Here is a 22,283-nt window from a genome sequence, read left to right as displayed (position 1 = left end):
ATTTCATTAAAAAAATATTAATTAGTGAGGTAATAATAACGTTTATCGAATAAAATATCGGTTTCTGAGTGTGGTAGTTTATCGTAACTTGTTGGTAATTGCCCGTCGGGCAGAGTTCCGTTTCGAAATGATCACGCGAAACGAAACAAGATGCCGTTTTGTGTAATGATTTAGTTCGAAGTAGAAGTAAGGCCAGGTTTAGATCTTAACCCTTGATGTTTTATCGATCCAATAAAACGAGAAGTAATTGTGGCCATTTCTATTTAAATCGGAAACGACCGCTAACGGACGACCAATTACAATTTAATTACTGCCATCAAACAAAAATAACACTTTCCACGTTGCAACCACCAAAGAACGATTAAATTGTATACGTTGTTGTACAAGCTGTAATTGAAGTTAACGTTTTAAATGTTTTTAAATAAAGGAGATTTTTTTGTTATGAATCAGTACTCTTTGTGTACGTACAAAGTCATAAATTTAAATCGTACTGAAGCCAAACCGGCAGGATTTATGTCAAGGGCGGTAACATAAATTAAAGTTTTCTTTCCGCAAGACCCACAACAGTGCTTATAGTCTCGCCCCGAACCTGATATAGCAATAATTCAGATTATCCCAAGAAAAGAAATTAAAAATAACAATAAAAAGGAAATAAAAACCTCCCACGTTTATATTTTGTTAATTAAATTAACCCAAAAATATCTTAAGTAACACAAAAAATATGATTTTCGTTTATTAACAAAATTAAGGGATGAAAACACAAAAAGAAATCACTTTCCCAAATTAATACAAACAAAAATCACCTCATAAAGCAATAATAAAAATAAAAGATCGTTTTCCCGGAACAAGGAAAACACTTCACCGACCAGTAGGAGTTCATCGTTAACTTTACGACGTCTTAAAAATCTTCATCAGCGTCGTAAAAAAGCTAAGAAACGATCCACTCGTCGCGCTCATCCTAAATTTAATTATTTCTCGTGTCGTCTTTAAAAAAATTTACGCTTTAAGTTAGTTATAGTAATTTCGATAACGTACACTTTTAAAGTTATTGTTATTAAAACAACTCGAATAAAATAAAACTATCGCGTTTAATATAAATATAGAATCAATTAAAATAATCGCGGGTGCTTTTCTTAGTTTTCGATCGAGAATTACGAGTTCAAGAAATTACTCGACGGGAAGAAGAGGAATGAGGAAGAGATGAGCGAGAAACTAGTTTCTTTTTATTTTTTTTTATAAATAAAAAGATTAAATTACCGGTAATTGCGTGTCGATGGAAAAGGTTAGAAACGCTTTTAAAAGATTTGAAAGAGCTAAATCAGAAAATATTTTAAAGTAAAAGAAATAATAAGTGTTAATGGGTTAATAACTGGATATGATAATTATTTTAACACTTTCAAATATATTTTGTGTTTACAATAATAAGAAAGTTTATTCAAAAAATTCTCTATGTTTTACACTTAAATGTGTATAATTTTATGTTGAGGCAATCAGCATTCTTTGGATATAACTTGCCGAGCTTTTGGGACGTTTTGTTCATTTTCATCTTGGTCTTCCTTTCCTCTTCTCTCTGTTTGTACTAGGCTTTATGAGGCACAAACATTCTGCAACTATCAGTCAAAATTGCCATATACTCTTAGTACTTTACGAGCCAGTGTTATAACTTATAACTAAACAGGCGCTTGCTCAAGTTCATTGCTATTATGTTTGGTAAAGAAATTATTGGAAGCTCGGTAGACTTCAAAAACATAGGAAGCATTTATGAAGCTTCATAGAGTTTTATTGTATTTAAATGGTGGTAAGCTTTAGTACTGCAAATTCGTTCATGAATGTAAAGCAAAGAATCGTTCAACCTAACAACATTTTTAAGATTACGCTCGAGCATATAGTTTCATTGTTATGAAATGCAGATAAGCTTTTATCAGTTCAAAATCGTTAATGCTCATTGTATTTCTAATATTAGGTAATACAATATCATGTGTCCAATAACTCAAAAACTTTTCTTTGAGGAGAAATTTTTCGGTTTTGAAAGATTAGAGGGCTCTATGTAGACTGTTTTCATTAGATGTCGTTCTTTATAAGTGATCTTATTATTGGGTTGGGTTGGGTTGGATTAGGTTGGGTTTAGTTGGATTGAGTTGGGTTTTGTTAGGTGGTCTTTGGTTGAGTACTGCTCGCTAATACTTGATCGCTTTATGAATAATCATGAGAAATTCAGATTAGCATCATTTTTGATTTGAACTTTAGATGTCGTCTCGATTTTACTTCTTCATTAATTTGGTCACTGCATTGATTTACAAAACAATATTTTCTTGCTCCAAGACATAAAAGCAATTAAAAACTATTTTGCTTGACGTAGGATATATTGACAATAACAGATGATAAATTTACACATAAGATAAAGTTGAAATAAATAATGACGGAAAAAGTGTTACAAATCCATTGAAATATGATGGGAAATAAATATGAGATTAAAATGGTGGATATCTTAAAATAAGTTGTTAGATACAAAATTCCTTTTAGTTTTTATTTTCTCAGCGTTATCTGAAATATCACGTCTTTATGTTATTTCGTGTGAATATTTCGTAATGAAGCATCGTCGACAAACAGTAACGAAGAGCCTGTAACGGGAGATACATTAATTAAGACGTTGTAAACCGAGTGTAGATTCTTGTAAGAAAGTCCACGTTGAATAAAGTATCGATAATTTATAGCCATTTATGTCACATATCTTCTCTTTTTCGATTTATCAAAATATATTTACTTCATTATTCTATCATTTTGAGAAAATTGAAATCAAATAATTGATTTTACATAGTTTAAAGCCAAATTTTATTCTAAACGAAAATGGGAATCAATTTTACTTAAAAAAAAAAGTAAAGACTATAATTGAAAATTGTAACTTGTCTGTATTGCACATTTTGAAAATAAAAATAAATATTCTTTGCATGTTTCAAAAAGCTAACTCAGATCGTAACCGCTCGTAAATAAGACTTTAGCCGGTTCGATGTCGTCTTAATCCGACATAAAGAATGCAAATCCTTCGGTGAGGCGCGTTCAATTTACGCACGTTTTGTGCTGGCATCTGATTTACAACTATCAACGAAGAAGTCGACGCTCCGAATCGTCGACGAAGACGACGGACGCCGTCTCCTGGGGCGCGAAAACCCAAAGAACTTTAAAACCGCATCAGAGAAACCCCGGAACGAACGAAGGCGGAATGTGGTCACGGCCAGTCGATCACTCTCCACGAAAGGTTGATTAATGACCGTTGAAGACGTCGAAAGCTCCGAATTAATCGTTGTCGAAGCGAAATGAAAAAAAATAATATTGAAAAGAATAAAACAAAAAGAATTTTTTTAACAAATAGTAATAATAACATTTAATGTTAAACATTGAAAGGTTGAGAGAGACGAGGAAAAAATAAATAAAAAAATGATAGGCTTTTTGAAAAATTAATATAAATGCAAATGAAGTTGAAGCAACGATGAAGAATCTGGTTTGTATCAAAAGTAGAAGGCATTCGAAACGGTAATAATTACTACTTGAAGTGAAACGATTCATCCGAAGAGTGGTCAAGTCATATTGTTTTAACACTCGCTTTTGCCAACCAACTCCTCAACAGTTTCTCTTTGAAGTCTTGGAGTCTCGAGACTGGTAAAAGGAGTTGAATTGCGTTGGCGTACATTGAATTACGACCATCGTAAACATCTACTGGTGGTAGTACAGAAACATTTCTTTTATTTTCAACACTCAACTACCTCAAGAACACCACCATAGTCGCAAAGTTTTTAATTGAATATTTATATCGTTCTATATTATAGTAAAACTTCCATACAACGGATTAATACGGGGAAGGAAATGTCTGTTATATGAATAATTTTAATACACACAAATTCGAACAGCTATCCACATCGTCGCGTTCAATCTACGTGCTTTTATATTTATACGAAGGGCGGTAGAATCTTAGAGGACTGATACATCTCGGGAATAGCTCGAAGGCCCGTTCGTGACGTCAGCGCTGAATAATAATTAAAACTAGAACTGACACTGGCATTAGAACTAACACTACACCTAGAACTAGAAACATTCGTGTTCTACGTTCCACTTTTAGTTCAATTAAAATATACAACAATCTAATGCTGAATAACAATTAAAACTAGAACTAACACTGGACCTAGAACTAGAAACTTTCTAGTTCTAGGTCTAGTGTTAGTTCTAGTTTTATTTCAATGAAAAATATAGTTCAATAAACATGTACAACAATCTAGCACTGAATAACAATTGAAACTAGAACTACCGTTCTTAATTTATACATCATATAGACAACTCGGGGAATACCCCGAGTTTATCTATAAACATGGAATAGAGAAATTAAATGTTCGTTATATCCGAAGGTTGTTCTAACAAAATCCGTTATATCAAAACTTTGCTATATATCTTTTTCAAAAACATTGAAAATCATAATGAATAAAATATAATCTTGTGTGAAAATTAAAAGATCATAAATAAGAAATATGGTTGATCGTAAATGGTCCGTTAATGAACACGATGCACGCTTGAAAGAATATTTTTTTGCAATAACCTCGTTCCGGGGTCGTTATTTAATCCCATTTGTTAAATTTTATTTATTTTTTGAATGGAATTATTTGCATGAAGATTTAGTGCCGTTTTAATTTTAATATTAATTTCTCTACAACTATAAATCAAATTGATTGAAAATCTATATACATGATATTCTGATTAAGATATTCTCTTATAACGTTATAGAGAAAAAAAACATTACTTCCATTTGTTTTATTAAAAAAATAGTTTGCTTTAATCTTATTTGTTTTTTTAGTGAATAAAATCAAATTAAAGTGATAATTAATTATGAATGACGCAACGAAACGACGTGAAAATGTTAGTTCTTCGGCAAACGTCCTTATGTGTAAACAATGGTGGAAAGTGTGTTGGATGTACGGTGGTAATCAAGAAAAATACTACCGGCAACTTTACGGGAGTGGTAAACGAAGAAATCCGGCCGATTTCGGTTATTTTCCGGACGCATCTACCATCATTAACGATAATAACCCTAATTTAACACCATCAACGACCCTTGACCTACAAAGTAACCTTGACGATCCCTCTAACGGTAGTAATCAAATCTACAAATTCACCGGAAGTAATAATTTTAACAGTGCATCAGTTTTTATACCAATCGAAAGGATAACAAATCGAACATCAGTTAATAACTCACCTTCATCACCAGAATATGATTCCGAGTAAGTTAACATTAACATTTTCTAGTATGTCAATAATCCCAATACACTCTACAGGTCATATATTACGATACAAGACGCGAGAATAAGTAATAAATCTCTTCTTATCTAGAGTAAAACTTGTTCGATACTTTAAAAAGCAAAATAATAATCGATATTGATTAACTCTTTCTTGGCCTACAGAAAGTAAATCAAATCAACGTGAACGGTTAATTTACCGTCTGCACTCGGCAAGACTATTAATAATTAACCAAAAACCCAATTTGGTGTCCGTTAATCACCACGTCGTCGAGCAGAGGACGTTGAACAACATATCTTATATAGAAATCGAGAGATTCCTATCTATGACGTGGTTCGTACGCGTTTCATCAGATTAAAATCTTGTATTTGCGTGTTGAAGGTGAATTATAACGCCATCTTTTACCTCATAACGAGAAACAGTCCTGATGGTTTTAATCACGAAGAGATAAATCGTTATGAATAGATTTTCTGTGTCATCAAGTCTAAAAAGTTAGATTCTCATCTTTGGTCTCACTTTGTTGATGAATATTTGAAATTAGTATATGTCATTAAAGTGTAATTAGGTATGTATTGTTTGAAGTATTTTTTTAAAAATGTTCTCTTATCTCAAGATCAGTATCAAAATGAGACTTGTCTACGCACAAATTCCTTGCAATGTTGATTATAGCTGTCAGAGTCAATGAGTTATTGATACAATGGAGGAGTAGTAAGACGTTCATAATTCGGAGAGAAAATCTAAGAAAGTTGCATATGTACTTTTTGTCTTGTATGCGCTTCGAACACAAATCTACTGTTGTTCCTTGTTTTGCTGTAAAGTCGTATTTTGCAGAAACAAATTACAAATTCACCACGATTACCAAAACCAACCTCATTGATTGTACTCCGGACCCCTCATGCAAAAGAGAACCATATTACGTGGTCAGTCAACTTTCGTATTTCGAGATAAGCGAGGTTGACAAATTCGCATCATTCGTAACAATTTGCTGTAATCGAAGTACAATACAAACTGTAATCTAACCAAAACTTCGTCGACGTCGTTGTCTACTTAACGGTTGAAGCCTTGTTAACCTGCACCTATCCTTCAGACCACCTCTTTCTCGGGAGTCCCACTGATCGTCTTTCTCTTGGTTTATACTGCAGTGCAAATTTTCGTATTGTGTCATGCTGCATTCTCTGCACGTGATTCATCAAATTCTCTTTGTATTTCTTGATTTTATCGTTAACTGCGATAAATTTCCAGTTCCTCTCTAATATTTTCGTTTTTGATATGAACCAATCTGTTACAGCCCTTGGTCGCTCTTCATTTCCACGGACTCTATCTTGCCAAAACGTTATGCATAAAAATTGGTTATAGTAAACCATATTGCGAATCTATTCTAGCATCTTCTAGAGCTTCCAGAAATGACCAAGCTCCAATGGAAGGAGTTACAAGGTATAGAATAAAGTTCTTATATGTCTCAGTCTAGATAAGTAGTTCTGACGCAACTCCCCACTTCTAAAGTGATTTTGTGTCTTATGTCGTAATGTTAATTTCAATCCATTTTTGTATAAACACATTTTAGTTGTTGTTTTTTTAAACAAAAAAAATATAATACTGTTCTAAACAACACTACTGTACAAATAATTAATTGGCATGATGATTGAACGTGATATTAAATCCATTTTAAGTTCCGTGGGGGTCTTGAAATGAAATCCAGTGAGGAAGAAGAAGGCAAAGGTCGAGATCGGCATAAACTACTAGGAAGGAATGCGCAAACGGGACGGTATCGGTCCGTTTCGATCGACGATCGTTCGCCTTGATACACTTTGAGGTTGGTTCGCCGATGTTTACGTACCGGTTTTCTTGTCGAAAACGGTTCATCAGTGTACCATTCAAAGGAAGGAGATTTGACCAAGTATTGTCGTCGGCACCAGACTATCTTTGGATATTCAGGTCTAACTAAAATTGTATGTAATAAGTGAATCTCGTTTTATTAAACGGATTTTTTATTATTCCGTTGGTCAGAGATAATTTTCCGTAGAAAATTTTATTGCTGGTAATGAGACGCAAGGGTATATATAGCTCTACTAACATTCAATGAACCCGTCTTAGTCGTTGTAAGTACGCTTACACTCGATCCTTTTACCAAGAAGGTCTTTTTGTTCCCGTTTGGTTTTTAAAATGGCTTTTGCTTCTCTTTCTTTCCACTCTCAGAACCAGCGCTAATCAATTGCTAACTAAAAAGATCGACAGGCGACGTGGTCGTTAGACCACTCTCACCAAGAACACAAAAAAGATTTAAAAAAATCCGTTTGTTCTATCAAGTCATCGTTATTACAGTTGTCTTATTTTCGCGTAGAACACATTCTAAGATTAACTCAATAAAATTATCATAGCAATTCTAGGCACCACCGTCTATGAGTAATAGCGATAATCATATTTTTTTTATTCGGAAATACGAATCGGTTGAGTCACCGTTTTATACTCAACACAACAACACTTTCTTTTCTAAACCTCACACACGTACATTACGGTTTCCTTTTAGCGTACCAGTACAACAGATATTTATTTCGACGCTTTCGACTCGAACAAAGTGCCGGGCGACTCGTAAATCGCGATTTATGCGATTTGTGCTCGCTCTTGGGCGTGACTTCCACACGACGAGTTCGACGACGACGACGGCGGCGCGAAAGAATCCTGCCGATATTCCATTACACACCAACGGGTATCCGCGGAATCTCCTTTGGCACTACCTGCAAGCCTCCCGATGAATATCTTGCGGAGGTGGAAACGATATTTTAATCCATCTTGAATTGAGGGTATTAGTTTTTTTAGACTTTTTTAGGCTCACTTTTACCTCCTCTTGATAAATTTATCCTATAGATAAATTGGCGCTCTTTACCAATGAGAGCGCTTAAAACCGCTGTAACCATGGTAATTATCTATCGGATAAATTTATCAAGAGGTGGTAAAAGTGGGCCTGTGGGTTAATACATTTTTTTACTTTTAGGTTTGGGTTGGTATAAAATTTAAAATCCGTTGATCTTTTTACCGTTGAAAATGTTTAACACGAACGTTACGATTGTGATAAGGTGGCGAAGCGTGAAGATTCTTATGCATAAACATGAGGATAAAGTCTGTTGAATCATTAATTAAAAGCTGCTTTTAATTTTTCTTTTTCATTTAAAAGCACTTTCACAACGTTAATAATTCTGATCTTAACATTACAGCATCATTTTCTGATATTCGAATCAGTCTAAATTGTTAGAATGAATGAATCACTTTTGCTTTTGTTGTAAAATAACGGGTAACACCAATACTATGATTACAGTAACACACTACTCAAATTAAGTTTACCGTTGGCTGTAGGCGTTCTTTCTTTCCCCTTCGACTTAGAGAGAAAGAGATAGGAAGGCTTTAAAAGAGCATAATCTGCGTAAAGTAACGTTTAATTTCCCCTCTGATCGTGTATCAGAGTTACATAACTCGCGCGCGCCTTTCGAACGTTGTTGGCCAACGAGCTGCGGCTGCTGCAACAGTTCTTCGAGTCTTGAACGGAGATCTGGTTCCGCTCCGTTGAGAAAGGGAAACGGCGCCACATTGTATTCTCTTATGCACACGTTTAATTAATTAACACTTAACGTCAACGTCAAAACCTTAACTATAAAAAATTTATCCGGCTTTCCTACGTACTTAAATCACAAGAAAAATTAACTCATCAACTTTTGTTGTAAATATATAATTTGTTCTTGTCTCCGTAGCATCGAGGATGATATTCGCAAAATAAATTCGCAACAAGCGCAGACAACCTGGTCGTATTGTTCCGCTAAATGGCTTGTGACCATTATTGAGAGAAGTCGGCACGTTTTTGTTCTTCGGAGATGCTGTACCATCATCACCGAAAAGGATGAAATATGCGTCGTTAATTGTGGCATTGTTAAAGCATTAAAGGGATTTATTGTGCATTCCCGGAGTGTGTTTAAACAGTTATGTGAAAGGCCACGTAATAATTTAAAATTCTTTTAAATTTGAATGGGAAGGATAGGTTTTTCAGTCACATTTCGTCCACAATCTAAATAACATCTGCTTTTATACAGACCTACCTCGAATTTAAATTGCTTCAGAAAGTCTAGTCCAAAGGAATTTTATATAATATACAGGGTGTGGGAACTTTTAGTTTGTTCTGAAAATATATTTCCAAAAGATTTAGACTTTTGCTCTAACCCATTCTGTCCTTTAAATTTTTTAGTACACTTTTAATCGTTTGATTCTCTATTTCACCAAGAGCCACTAGAATTGTGGCTTTCAAAGCGTTAGTTGTTTCTGGAGGGTTGGTATAACATCTGCCCTTGATGGTTCCTTAAATCGGAGTCAAATCATAGTTCCAAATGACTTCGCTATTTCGACTTTCTAAAAAAGGGCGCAAAATATCCAATTTCTTCATTTGTAATTTTCGCCGATTAAGTTTTAAAAATTCGTATAAAATCCAGTTCTTGGAATATGAGTATGAAAATCACCCAAAGTGTTATTAAAAGTGTTTTCTTTCCAACGAACCAACCCGTTTTGAAAAATAGCTTTTAGTTTTTGAGAAAACAATATTTCAAGTTTTTATAAAATTTTCGATGTTGCAATTTTCATCGATAACTTTCAAAATTCGCTATAAAATTCATTTCTTGAAGGATCCTTGTGGAAATATCACCAATTATTAATTAAAGTATCCTCTTTTTAATGCAACAAGCCGTTTTGAAAAATCGCCTTTAGTTTTTGAGAAATAATTTTTTGAAATCATCGACAATTTTTTTTGAATTTTGCAATTTTCGCCGATTAAGTTTTAAAAATTCGTATAAAATCCAGTTCTTGGAATATGAGTATGAAAATCTCCCAAAGTGTTAATAAAAGTGTCTTCTTTCCAACGAACCAACCCGTTTTGAAAAATAGCTTTTAGTTTTTGAGAAAACAATATTTGAAGTTTTGATAAAATTTTCGATATTGCAATTTTCATTGAAATTATAACCATAGTGGCCGGATATATATGCCGGACAACCGGATATCCGGCCGAAGGGGATGTCGAATATCCGGTACTCTCCGTTCCATCACTACTCCAAATGTGGCTATATCGGTAAAGATGATTTTGTGATAAAGATGACCATCTTCTTCTAATCATTAATTAGCTCACTCAACAAAGCGAAAACGTGATAAATGGACAATTGCCGTTAATTCTTGAATCAATTTATGTCTGTATGTAAAATTTACCCATAGTCCTGATGCACAATTCTTCAAAACGATGTCTTGTAGAGGTGCTTGGATGTTGACGTATTCTTTCAGCTACAGTAGCAACACTCTCTACATAGAGTTGAAACTACGTTATCTGTGATGAGTGTGTTAATTTGACAAGTAGTAACTTTAACACTGTAGTTCTCGTTCTCCTGATAAGAGTCGAATGATAGATTAGGTTGTACTTAGTACTAAGCTTTATGTAGCTCTATGTACTTCTATAGGTTCATTATTTATACTAATTCATATAACACTTTTATCTGTGTTTCTACGTAATGCGACTTTGATAACATGGTTAGTACTGCAAACTGACATTAATTTATTAATGTATTATAATTAGGTACTCAATTCTTTCAAATTGGTTTCCATCTTTTTGCATACTAGAAATTTAAAAAAATATTTGAATTTTAATGCAAAGTGAATTTCATCCTCCAAGCTTAGATTCGCTGGGTGGAAGAGGATACGAAATTTTCGCAATTTTAAACTGTCCATTGCTTTATTTCTTTAAATTCGATTTTAAATGTTCCTGCTATTAAATACGCTCCATTTCAAGTTCTGATGTAACACATGTATTGCACATTAAATGTACTATATTCCTCAAATCATAAAATCGTGTTTCAAATTACTTTAACAGTTACATAAGCTTATAGAAGCGTAAATGATGTAGTTATTATTGTTTAATCTTCTATAAGAAAATGGTCTGCCTTCCCATTAGCACAATTCGTAAATTAATCGCCTTGCTTCTAAAACTAATATAGGTTATTTAAATGACTGTAATGTCAATAAGCGTTGTTATATTTATTTATAATTATTATTAATGCTTATCAAGTAATGGCGGATAAATCCCTTGGGAAATTCTTATTTAGATCTATATGCAAGGCAATAAGCGTGGGTCACGTACATTTCAAATGCATGGAGGATCGTAAGTGACTCGGTACATATTAATCAGACCAAACCTTGCAGTCTGTATGTACACAGTGCAACAAGTAAAGCACTCAGTAACTCGAAACTCTTTTGAAACGGAAAGAAAGAAAAAAAGAAGTTATAAAAGGAGACCATTCAAATAACCCAAGGCACAGTTTGTTCTTCTTTCTATGGTTCTCTTGCGGTAAAAGAAATACCAACAAGAATATAATTCTCGTTTCGTAATCTTTTCATCGCTGCCATGTGTTTATCCAATAATAAGTTTTACAGTCCAATCAATAATAAATTAATTTAAGAAATTCCTATTTTGATGAAGTAAGGTTGTTTACGGCACCATTTTCAATTTGATTGCTACTAAAACTTCTTTATCCATCTTACGACCAAATAAGCGAATTTACGACGATTCATTTAGGATTACTGGTCATTGTTGTTACTGTTATTCAAATTAAATCATACAAATTTGATGATGCATTTTATGCGACGGTCGTTTGGTTTTCAAGTTCCCATGTTTAGGTGCAATTTGGCGACAGGAAGCGACCGTAACAAGGAGGTAACTTGAAGTCTACAATTCGCTAACGGTACCGTTCTCTAGTAGTAGAGATTCCTTGCCTCCTTACGATATTCAATTCAATTCAAAAGCCAACGTGGTCGTATATTTTGCGAAATATCATTAACCAGTTTAAAAAATAACAAGTTGGTATAAACTTTTATACATCAATTTCGAAACTTGATAACGATTTAAAATTGTTGCAAAATTATTTGCATCTCTTAACCGCCGATAATTATACGATGAAACTAAGTGCCGAAAAAAATGCTAATGAAGTCGTAGCACTTAATTAGCAATTTAGGAACCTGTCCTTATCTTATGCATAACTACATTTCGCACATCAGAACCTTGTCAAAGAGAAGCGGGTTAATGCACTTTACATAAAATAAAAATTAAATTTTAAATAAGTATGGTTAATTATTTATGGTTATTACGCCGTGGAAAAAATAACAATTCATACTTTATCATTTTACTACTAATACTGGTTAATACTGCTGTTAGATGTTATAGCATAACATGTAATGATGCAGGAATTACATCCATTTTATTATCGGTTACATTTATAGCTTATGTCGTCTCTTAATAAGCTTATAATTGAGTCGTCACGCTGTGATACACCACACCACTTAGTTAACGCGACACGAAATCCTATTTTGTACGTCTTTTTCCTTTACCGTTAGTGTTTATACAAGTGGAGGAAGTGGTGTGCTTAGAAACGGAAACGGTGGATTCCATTTCGGAAATATCCATTCTGTCACAAAGCTCTCTCACAAAGTATTAAATGACACGAACGACTTTCAGTAATGTTTTGTGCGAAGCTCCACTCGTGAGAACTTCCGCAAATTGTTTTGTACACTGCCACAATAAAAACACAAATAAAGGTTTTTTGTTTCTAGAAACTGTATTCATCTATAGTAGTAATTTTGTGTTCGATCGATGAACCAATTAGCAGTTTAGATGTTGTTTCAATACATTTTAAAGCAACCTAGTATATTAATTTTATTATAATGAAAGGCGAGTTCGTCGTAAAACCCTGACGGCAATATGCAGTTGCAACGATAATTTGCCGGTAGATACCAACGTATACAGTGTAACCACTGCGGTTATTTGTGTCCGTTAGATCCTAGATCGTAACGTTTAACGATCTTAATAAAAGTAAAGTTCGCCCGCCCAATAAAACGGATACGTACACTCGTTTCTAAAAGTCGTCGCAATCGAAATTCTCAGTCAAACGACGCAATTATCAGCAATATTGACGTTAACTACAAAATTGGATTGCTACACCGATTTATAATATATTTCTATAAAAATTAAACGGTTATTACATTTTTTAATGTAATAATGTACTTGGTAATTGCGAAGCATTTACTTTTTCTTTCAAATCTTGTTTAGATACTTTCCAAAACGATATGTTTGTTGGATAATATGGTGTCAAGATAAAATTGTAAGATTACGAATAAATTTATGACAATATATAACAAATTTAATTTAAATTTTTAAGAAAATTTTATCTCTAATACAATTTCTAGCCTTTAATAGGATTTTACATGTTATAGTTGTTGTAGATAGAGTACAGGATTCGGATCGTTTTAGAAAAAACGTTTTAGTATAAAAGTTGTAGTAAATTTTATTCTTTACAATATTACTCTTTTACACTTTTGCTCTCAGATGCAGAAATATAGAAAAAAGATCGAATAGGTGAAAATTAGATGAAATCGTGCTTTTACATCTCGTTTCTGGTAGAGCACGGATTTGGAACGTTTTAGAAGAAAAGTTTTAGTATAAAAGTTGTAGCAAACTTTATTTTTAACAATATTGCTCTTTTGTACATTTGCTCCCAGATGCATAAATATCGAGAAAAGTTCGAAAAGGTGAAAATTAGATGAAATCGCGGTTTTACATCTTGTTGCTGGTAGAGCACGGATTCTGAACGTTTTAGAAGAAAAGTTTTAGTATAAAAGTTGAAGCAAACTTTATTTTTAACAATATTGCTCTTTTATACATTTGCTGTCAAATGCATAAATATCGAGAAATGTTCGAAAAGGTGAAAATTAGATGAAATCGTGGTTTTACATCTTATTGCTAGTAGAGCACGTATTCGAAACGTTTTAGAAAAAACGTTTTAGTATAAAAGTTGTAGCCAATTTTATTCTTTACAATATTACTCTTTTACACTTTTGCTGTCAGATGCAGAAATATAGAAAAAAGATCGAATAGGTGAAAATTAGATGAAATCGTGGTTTTACATCTCGTTTCTGGTAGAGCACGGATTTGGAACGTTTTAGAAGAAAAGTTTTATTATAAAAGTTGTAGCAAACTTTATTTTTAACAATATTGCTCTTTTATACATTTTCTCTCAGATGCATAAATATCGAGAAAAGTTCGAAAAGGTGAAAATTAGATGAAACCGTGGTTTTACATCTTGTTGCTAGTAGAGCACGGATTCTGAATGTTTTAGAAAAAAATTTTTAGTATAAAAGTTGTGGCAAACTTTATTCTTAACAATATTGCTCTTTTATACATTTACTCTCAAATGCATAAATATTGAGAAAAGTTCGGAAACGTGAAAATTAGATGAAATCGTGCTTTTACATCTAGTTGTTGTGAGAGCACGGAATTCGGAACGTTTTATTCGGGCCTCTCCACTTTCTTGCTGGCCAAAAATTAAACATTCCAAAAAGTAGTGTCCTATCAGTAAAATCCTATCAAATTGGGGGGCTAACTTCGCATAGGTTCAAAACTAAGCTTTAGGTTTACATCTGACACTTATTGGATATAATTTGTGACACACACAATTTTACATTTATCTCCATTCCCGGTTAGTACAAAAATGATCATGATTCTCAATGTATATCTATTTCGTGTCATCAGCTTTAGTGTTCGCTTACTCTATCTTTAAGGTAGGTATTGAGAACGCGACGGGAGAATATCTTCTCTCAGTTGTATATAAGTCGTTTCGTGGTGAGCCGTCGTTCGTTGAATGGTCGCGGTCTTGTAAAACAGCCCTAAGGACCGCGTCACGATCGCAATAAATATAAAACAATCTGTCGTCGGCGAAACGCGCGACGCAGGTGCAATCGAATCATCTCGAAAACGTCGAATAAATCGGTTTGCAACACCGACCAACAACAACAACAACCAGCAACAACCGTGCCGTAGCCGCTTCGTTCTGAATCTACTTGTTGCTAAGATCTCTACTCGTAGACACCGAATCGTAAAGCAATAAACAACATGGTCGTCTCTTTGATGGAGACCGCACCCTTATAGTTCTAGCGAAAAGAAAGAGAAGAAATAATTAGTTGGCGCGAGGTTGTTATCCAATTAACACGATGGGCGTTAGATGGGAGGACGTCGCGACGCGTCTTTTCCGGTTAGTTGTAATTATAGGTTATTAGCGTGAACGAGGAGAGACTGTCACGTTTTCGATTTAAACGAAAAGACTAAGACCAAAGCAATACCCAGAAGAAGAGGATATTTTTTTTGTAGAAGACTTGCTTTAACATACGTAATAAATGACAAATGATATAGACATCTTATTCTGATGCAAGATATTTATCTAAAGAACCGTTTAAACCCAACCCATTTCATAAACAACAACTACATAATTACCGTCAGCACAAGCAAAATGTGGATCACCGCTATTATTGCCCGATTATACATACAACCACGAACCAATCTACTATAAACGTTCCTTTCCTTTGAGGGATCAATTAATACAATCGATAAGATCTACTAAACACGTCGGCGAAGAACCGCTTGATTTTCTTAATGAGCGAAAATCTAATCTTGCTTACACAATACCCAACATCCTCGACATCGTCAACATGTTTCGAAGACGTTAACAGAATTTTTAAGATACGCCCTTACTAACTCAGACTATTTAATAAAACTCATATAATCGCGTGTTATACTCGCTTCTCTTCGTCAGAAACGTTTTGCAAAAGTGAGAGTCGACGCGATAATTAACTTTCAGGCGAACTTCGTCGTCGTCGTAGGCAGCGGCATGACGAAGGAGTTCCCTTTCGACTTCGAAGAACGGCGCTGCGCGTTCTACATAAATAAAAAAGAGCTCCTGGGTCGTTGGCAAAAGAAAAAAAAACCGAAGAATAAAATTGTTAAGAATTAAAGTAAAGAGTCGGGAGAGTTAAACGCAACCGTGTCTCGGCCGTTGTAAACGGCGTTTAATTACGGAAAGTGGAAGAAGTTTAAAAGATCGGACTCGTTGATATGGATGGGGGTCTTCTATAATGACATGACAACGAAAACGATCCGAATACCGCTGTACAGGCAACATCGCTGTCTTCCCTTCGCGGACCACTCTATAAATTAACAAGAGGAATTTTTCGAAAATTAACGTAAACACTCTAAAAAATCTCTCGTGAAGTTGGCTCCAGGTGGTCTGTCACATTAAAATTGTCTTTAACGTAGTATAATAACACAAGTTTGTTATACAATGTAATGATTTTTTTTAATAAAAGATTTTTTGTACCATATCCATATCACCATATCTTAATATCCTCTTATTTGGAATTGATGTACTTTTAATGATGTATATTAGGGTTTACTTCTTGAAGATGGTGTCTTTCTAATTATTAAGGTAGTATATAGAAAATTTAGATACGAGTTAGAATAACAGTATCCTCAATGAATTTCTACAAAATATTGGAGAGGAAATTTATTATAGATAGTATCATCTAACCAAAGAAGGAGGAGTTTCCTCCTGATATATCGTCGCTGCCAAGCCAAAACAGTATAAATGCCAAAATGGTCACTTTTTATTTAGCTGCACCGTTGAACAGGATTCTTAAATCTGCATCCAACAGTTAAAGCAGCATAACCGCAAACAAACTTCAATCGCTACAATATTGGAAATTTTTTTGTGTTTCCTGGGAAATTCAGTAATATGGTTTATGCCGTTTTGGCTTGGCGTTAAGGCTTTGGAATCAATTTCAATTTGGTCAAGATTCTGTATGATTTTCTCCAAGCCTTCTGCATTTCCGACACTTTGCATGAAAAGATTTGAACCTTTACTTTACATCTAGAATGAGCTTCATACAAAATTTGCTTAATAACAGCGTGAAAAGCTCTATTTTTCACGAGTTGCACAAATCTTCAAAGCCCTCTCTTCAATATGAATTATTTAGCATATTTTTAGTATCCAGATTAGCACTTTCTGCGCTTCTCTAACATTGCGGATGCATGGATAACTTTTAAACTAGGCCAAATGTTTTAAAGTTTTCAATAATTTTCTTGAAAAACTATCTGCCCTTATTAGATTTTTTTGCTATTTTTTCAGCACATATAGATTTATGTGGACTTGAAACAACAAATTTTGTTAAAAAATGATGCATCAAATCCACTTGACATCTAAAGTTGAACTAGGACGATTTAATGCCTCACAAAATCGAATATAAATTTCTACATCCTTACGTGTTATGTTTTTGTAGTAACGATCTCATCTGCCGTGGCCAGTTCTTACGAGTATTTCGTGCAAATCGAAAAACTCACTGTGACATACGTAGTTAAGTGTATTGCTTTCAGTACCTTTAAAAGGAAAAATAAGCTTACTTTTTTGATTTATGACAAGTCTTGCTTGATGTTGTTTTTGCTTTCTGGTCGTTGCTAAATCGTAGTAAATTCGATCTTTCATAAGCACGACGCGTGACTCGGATGCCATAATGAACGACAACGACGTGCATACGCCATGAATGTTTAAGCTACACGATTCGCCCAGTGATTGCCCTCCGCGAACACTTGAGCGAATGACGTAGTATTAGTAATTCCGAATTTAGCACATTATTGATTGCTGTTTGAGAAATGTATAGAATTTCTAGGAAATATGTATAGCGTATTATATTATCTCAATAATATACTCGGACACCTTTTTCTTAATTATGATGTCAGTAGCTCCAATAGGATTATGTTCATTTTCAGCCATTAAATTTATTACGTAAATCGTGGTCATTTTGCATGTCAATTAATTCAAGCTGCATTTATTCTGGTATATCTTTTAACGTAATAGTGAAAGGATTGTTAAATATGTCTAATCATCCAAGAAAAACTTACATCAAAATATCTATTTTTTCTACACAGGTGAGGTTGAAATCTGAAACATTTTTTAATAAAGTAGACAGTTACGTTTACATTAAAGAAGCTAAGCCACATAGCCAATCTTTCTAAGTTCAGATTTCTTCAACTAACAATAAGTTTAGAAACTCTTTCAGTTAATCTAAGCTAAGCAACCTAAATTATGCATTTTCATACTCACTTTCAATTCCGACGAGATATTGTTTCAATTGCCAATAATTGCAAGGTCGGGATTTTATGAAATTTACTGTCAGAACAACAACCTTCCTTCTATATTTAGCGTTTGCAAATGCTGTTGCGACAACAGTTCCGTTAGTTGTAACTCCAAATAATTGTGGTCTAAATCCATTCTAGATTGTGCCATAAAAAAGTACAAATAAAGACAACAGATAAAAATTTGTCCTAAACAGTAATTTCACATTCTTTTATATTTTTGACCAAACGTTCTACTTCTTTACAACACAACTTATTTCGGTAAACTGCGCGGTTTAATATCCGAAATGTAGCTTAATGTCACAAGATGTCAATTAAATTCGATTAATCCCCTGTTAATGATGATAAATATCCTATATCTTATTTAGCACGAGAGACGGATTAAAATAATTCCTTTTTGAAATGAAAATAACTTATCTGATATATTTGGGAACCTCTTTTTAAAGCATCAAAAATAATTATAACTTATTTTCGAATTCCTATATTCATCCGTGTAATTGTTATCTATAATGATCAATCATATGTTGATACAAGATTGTTATAACTAAACTCAGACAGGATAAAAGAGTGCTGTCAGAGAACATAGATTAGTATCTGACTTTCGTGGATATCTGATTCTATGTACTAAAAAGAGCAAAATAGTGATATAGATTAAAAAGGCTGACATATTTATGGGCATTATAATAAAAAAAGGAGAAATAAGAAATTGTGGTGTCTTATTAGGTTTAAAATACTGTCTTAATTTTTGATGATGAGATTAGGTACACAAAAACACAATGAGATAAAAACGAGAACTTTAAGTACAACACGAATCCACCAATGGAACGTCGCGCGTCTTCTTTGGATTGTTCGATAAACCTAATTACTCCGCCGGAACGAATTTAAAGGCAGCAAAACGACAACACAAAAGACGTTCCTCCGTAGTATCCGAACATCATGTATATACGCAAGCGTACGCCACTTAACCTAACTAGATTTTTCACGCCTGTTTGGTCTGTTCTTATCCTCCGCTAACAACCGTAACGGAAACTGACAAGATTGTTTACACGCTAAAGCACAAAGCGTGTTTTTCTTTTTTTAATTTTTTCTTTCAAATAATGGAGAGATAAAGATGTGATTTCTAAAAGAAGTGTATTACGTGGGCCGAGAAAGGGATTAAAAAAATTAACCATCGTCGAGTCGAAACGCGATGATAATAAAAGAAGAGCCTCGCGCGAAACTATCTGCGTTATAAATCTGAGAAAACGTTGCTCGACGCCGATCCCGAGGCGAGAAATTAGTGCCCGAGACCTTGATCTTTTCCTTCTCCTGGGGACCAGCGCCGAGCCCACATACCTCCCTAATTGGACATAATGGTTTGTTAATCACCCTTTGCTTCCTACCTATTATATGTATAACAAATTTTAGTACTTTCTTTTAAAAATAAAATATATACAATCATAATGTATAAATCGGTAATTAATTTAGCCTTTAACAACACTGATAAGATGTATTGATGTACTTGAGTGTTTAAAATATGAACAGAAGAAGAAGATGGATGATGTTAAAAATTACTTAAAGACACAGAGATATATCTATGAATGGTAGAGATCGAATGTGGTCTTTCTGATTATTATTAAACTCCATTAGTACGTCAGAATCTGATGGACAGGCGTTAATCTGAGTCGAACGAAGCCTTTCGAGTTAGACGCCGCAGGTTCCATTGAGCGAAAGGATACTAGACGAGGTCTCTAAGATGGTCTAGATATGGTATCTCTCAATGTCCACGAACGAAATAATACGGACCAAGCAACGTGTCCTTATTTAGCAGTCGCGGAGGTTGTTAGTGCTAATGGGAGAGGTAATTACAATAGAGTAAAAAATGAAAAACAAATACTATATTTCTCTTTGTTTTACTACTTAAACTAATATAAACATAAAAAAGAATAAACATCTAACTTCTTTTGCTTCGAGATTATTATCTTACAAAGGGGAGAAATTGTAGATTTGAGAAAGTTGATTATTTTTAATATTTAAATGATGACAGATAAGGAAAAAATTGTGACATCAGGATATTGGAAATATAAAAATATAACTTGGTCGAATCAACTTTCTAAAATAGATGGTGTTTCGAGAAAGTAACATGATAAAGTCGTCGATTTTATTAACTTATCTCAATAAGTGTTTAACCTAAATATTGTAACAAGTACTCTTGTAAATTTGACGTATACCCAATGAAATAAAGAAATTCATCAGGTAATAAAGACGTCGAGATTTCTCTCTTTTCTTGGACCTTAACAGCAAGGAACCAGCAGCAGGAGCAATCATAATTCCATTGCGTTGTCTTCACCCCCCCTGTTTCTCTTCAGCATGGGTCGAAATGGCCGTCGGCGTCTCCTCGAGACTGCTGTGGCCATTCCGTTCTTATGTTAATAACCGTTCTCCACCGCGGCATCGCTTACCAACCTTATACATAATAAGCGGTTTCTTTGTTTCTTCCTTTACACTTTACATTTTTCCAGTCCACATTTTCGACTGATTTTGACTCAAGAATTAGATCTTGCAAAGAATACAATAATGACTTCTTGAACGCAACGTTCGATATGTAGATGTTTATATGGTGGTTGGAGAAACGATTACGAAATTATTGTTTTTTTTAGACGACATGATTGAGACCCTCGTATTTCTTGGAAATAAACTGTTCTTTGCGAGAGCAGTTTCGACGAAATGGTGCGCGAATGACTTCGCATAAACATATTTTAGATGCGCGAGCTTGGACACCCGCTAAACACATGTCGTCGTTTTGTCTAAGTAGTTGTGTTTATGGTGAGAAGACCGTTTACCAAAGCGGTTATATGACTCTTTAATATCACATATGTTTTATTTTATTCATTACAAAAATTGATGATTAGAGATAGGAAGATTTAATAAGAACTGTATTTAGTATCCCAATTGTTGGCAAGAATTGATATTTTTTTGGTAACAACTCTAATTTCAGGAGAAATAAAAATAATGGCAACCTCTGAGAATCTCTTAGATATAATAAAGTTTCTTTCTATCAACATTATAAAGTAAAATTAAGTGTGTTCTAGACTGGACGTCGCGCCTTTATCTCTTTATGTAGGTATAATAGGCACAATGTAGCCGGCTATTCTATACATTCGAAAAAGGACTAATTCCTCTATTTATAAAATCTTTTAATTGATTCGCCATATCTGAAGATGAAGACATTGGAAATAAATTAGCACCACGATGTCTCTGGAAATTATTCCAACTTCTGATGACTTATCTTATATCGATCATTAATGAACTCCTTCAGTTAAGTCTACTGGAATTGAAGCAAAACATTTATTGCTAAGATATCCTAGATAGCACAAAGTTTCAAGTATTTACTAAACTTTTGTTATTATTAATTTTGTTTGTTATAAAGAAATTTGCAAAAAACAATTTTTATTTTGTTGAAATAAATAATTCATGATAAAGCCAGTTTATTCCAACTTAATCTTTAAACATTAGTACCATAGGTCATTAAAAGGTACTTTCAGCCCTCTCTCAGATTCTGAGGGGTTTATAATCGTTCAGACGTTAAAACGTTCTCCTTTTCGCCGAAAATATATCGAGCCCTCGAAAAGACCCCGCCTCTTATCGTAATGGGCAGCCGACTCAAACAAAGACCTAAATTGACCGTGAAGGTTCTCCAGCCGTAATACTCTCCACCATGTAAGTACTTTACTACTTAGAGCTTCTGCACTTTATTACTTACTATTACAACAGAATGGAACTCAGAATGTTATTATCATGAAACGAGTTTTCTTTCTTTACAAATATGTGTGTATATGTATATACTTCCACGCAGTCATAGAGATATAGTAAGAAAACAAGACATGAAATGTCCACCATAAACTAACATAAACCACATCACGTATTTGCTCGTTTACATATTTATATAACAAGGGGCCTAAATAAATAGTAATTAGCATTTCAAACGGTGGTCGAT

The 22,283-nt window shown here is 33.9% G+C and overlaps 1 protein-coding gene across 2 annotated transcripts in view; it reads left to right on the top strand.

The window, feature by feature from the left end:
• The window catches only part of LOC111424610 (protein espinas-like), a 65,291-nt gene that overhangs the window by 30,047 nt on the left and 12,961 nt on the right, over positions 1–22,283 (top strand). Inside the window, exon 2 of one of the 2 annotated variants that reach the window (XM_023058220.2) lies at positions 4,841–5,264. The exons of the other annotated variant lie outside the window; for it this stretch is intronic. Within the exon in view, the coding sequence (XP_022913988.2) occupies positions 4,873–5,264 (392 nt within the window). The 5' untranslated portion in view covers positions 4,841–4,872. The remainder of the gene's footprint in view (positions 1–4,840; positions 5,265–22,283) is intronic. 2 annotated transcript variants of the gene reach the window in all.

This window comes from Onthophagus taurus, chromosome 7 (assembly GCF_036711975.1).
Source record: "Onthophagus taurus isolate NC chromosome 7, IU_Otau_3.0, whole genome shotgun sequence".
In the NCBI taxonomy this organism is placed as follows: domain Eukaryota; kingdom Metazoa; phylum Arthropoda; class Insecta; order Coleoptera; family Scarabaeidae; genus Onthophagus; species Onthophagus taurus.
This window is presented reverse-complemented; position numbering and strand designations above follow the sequence as displayed.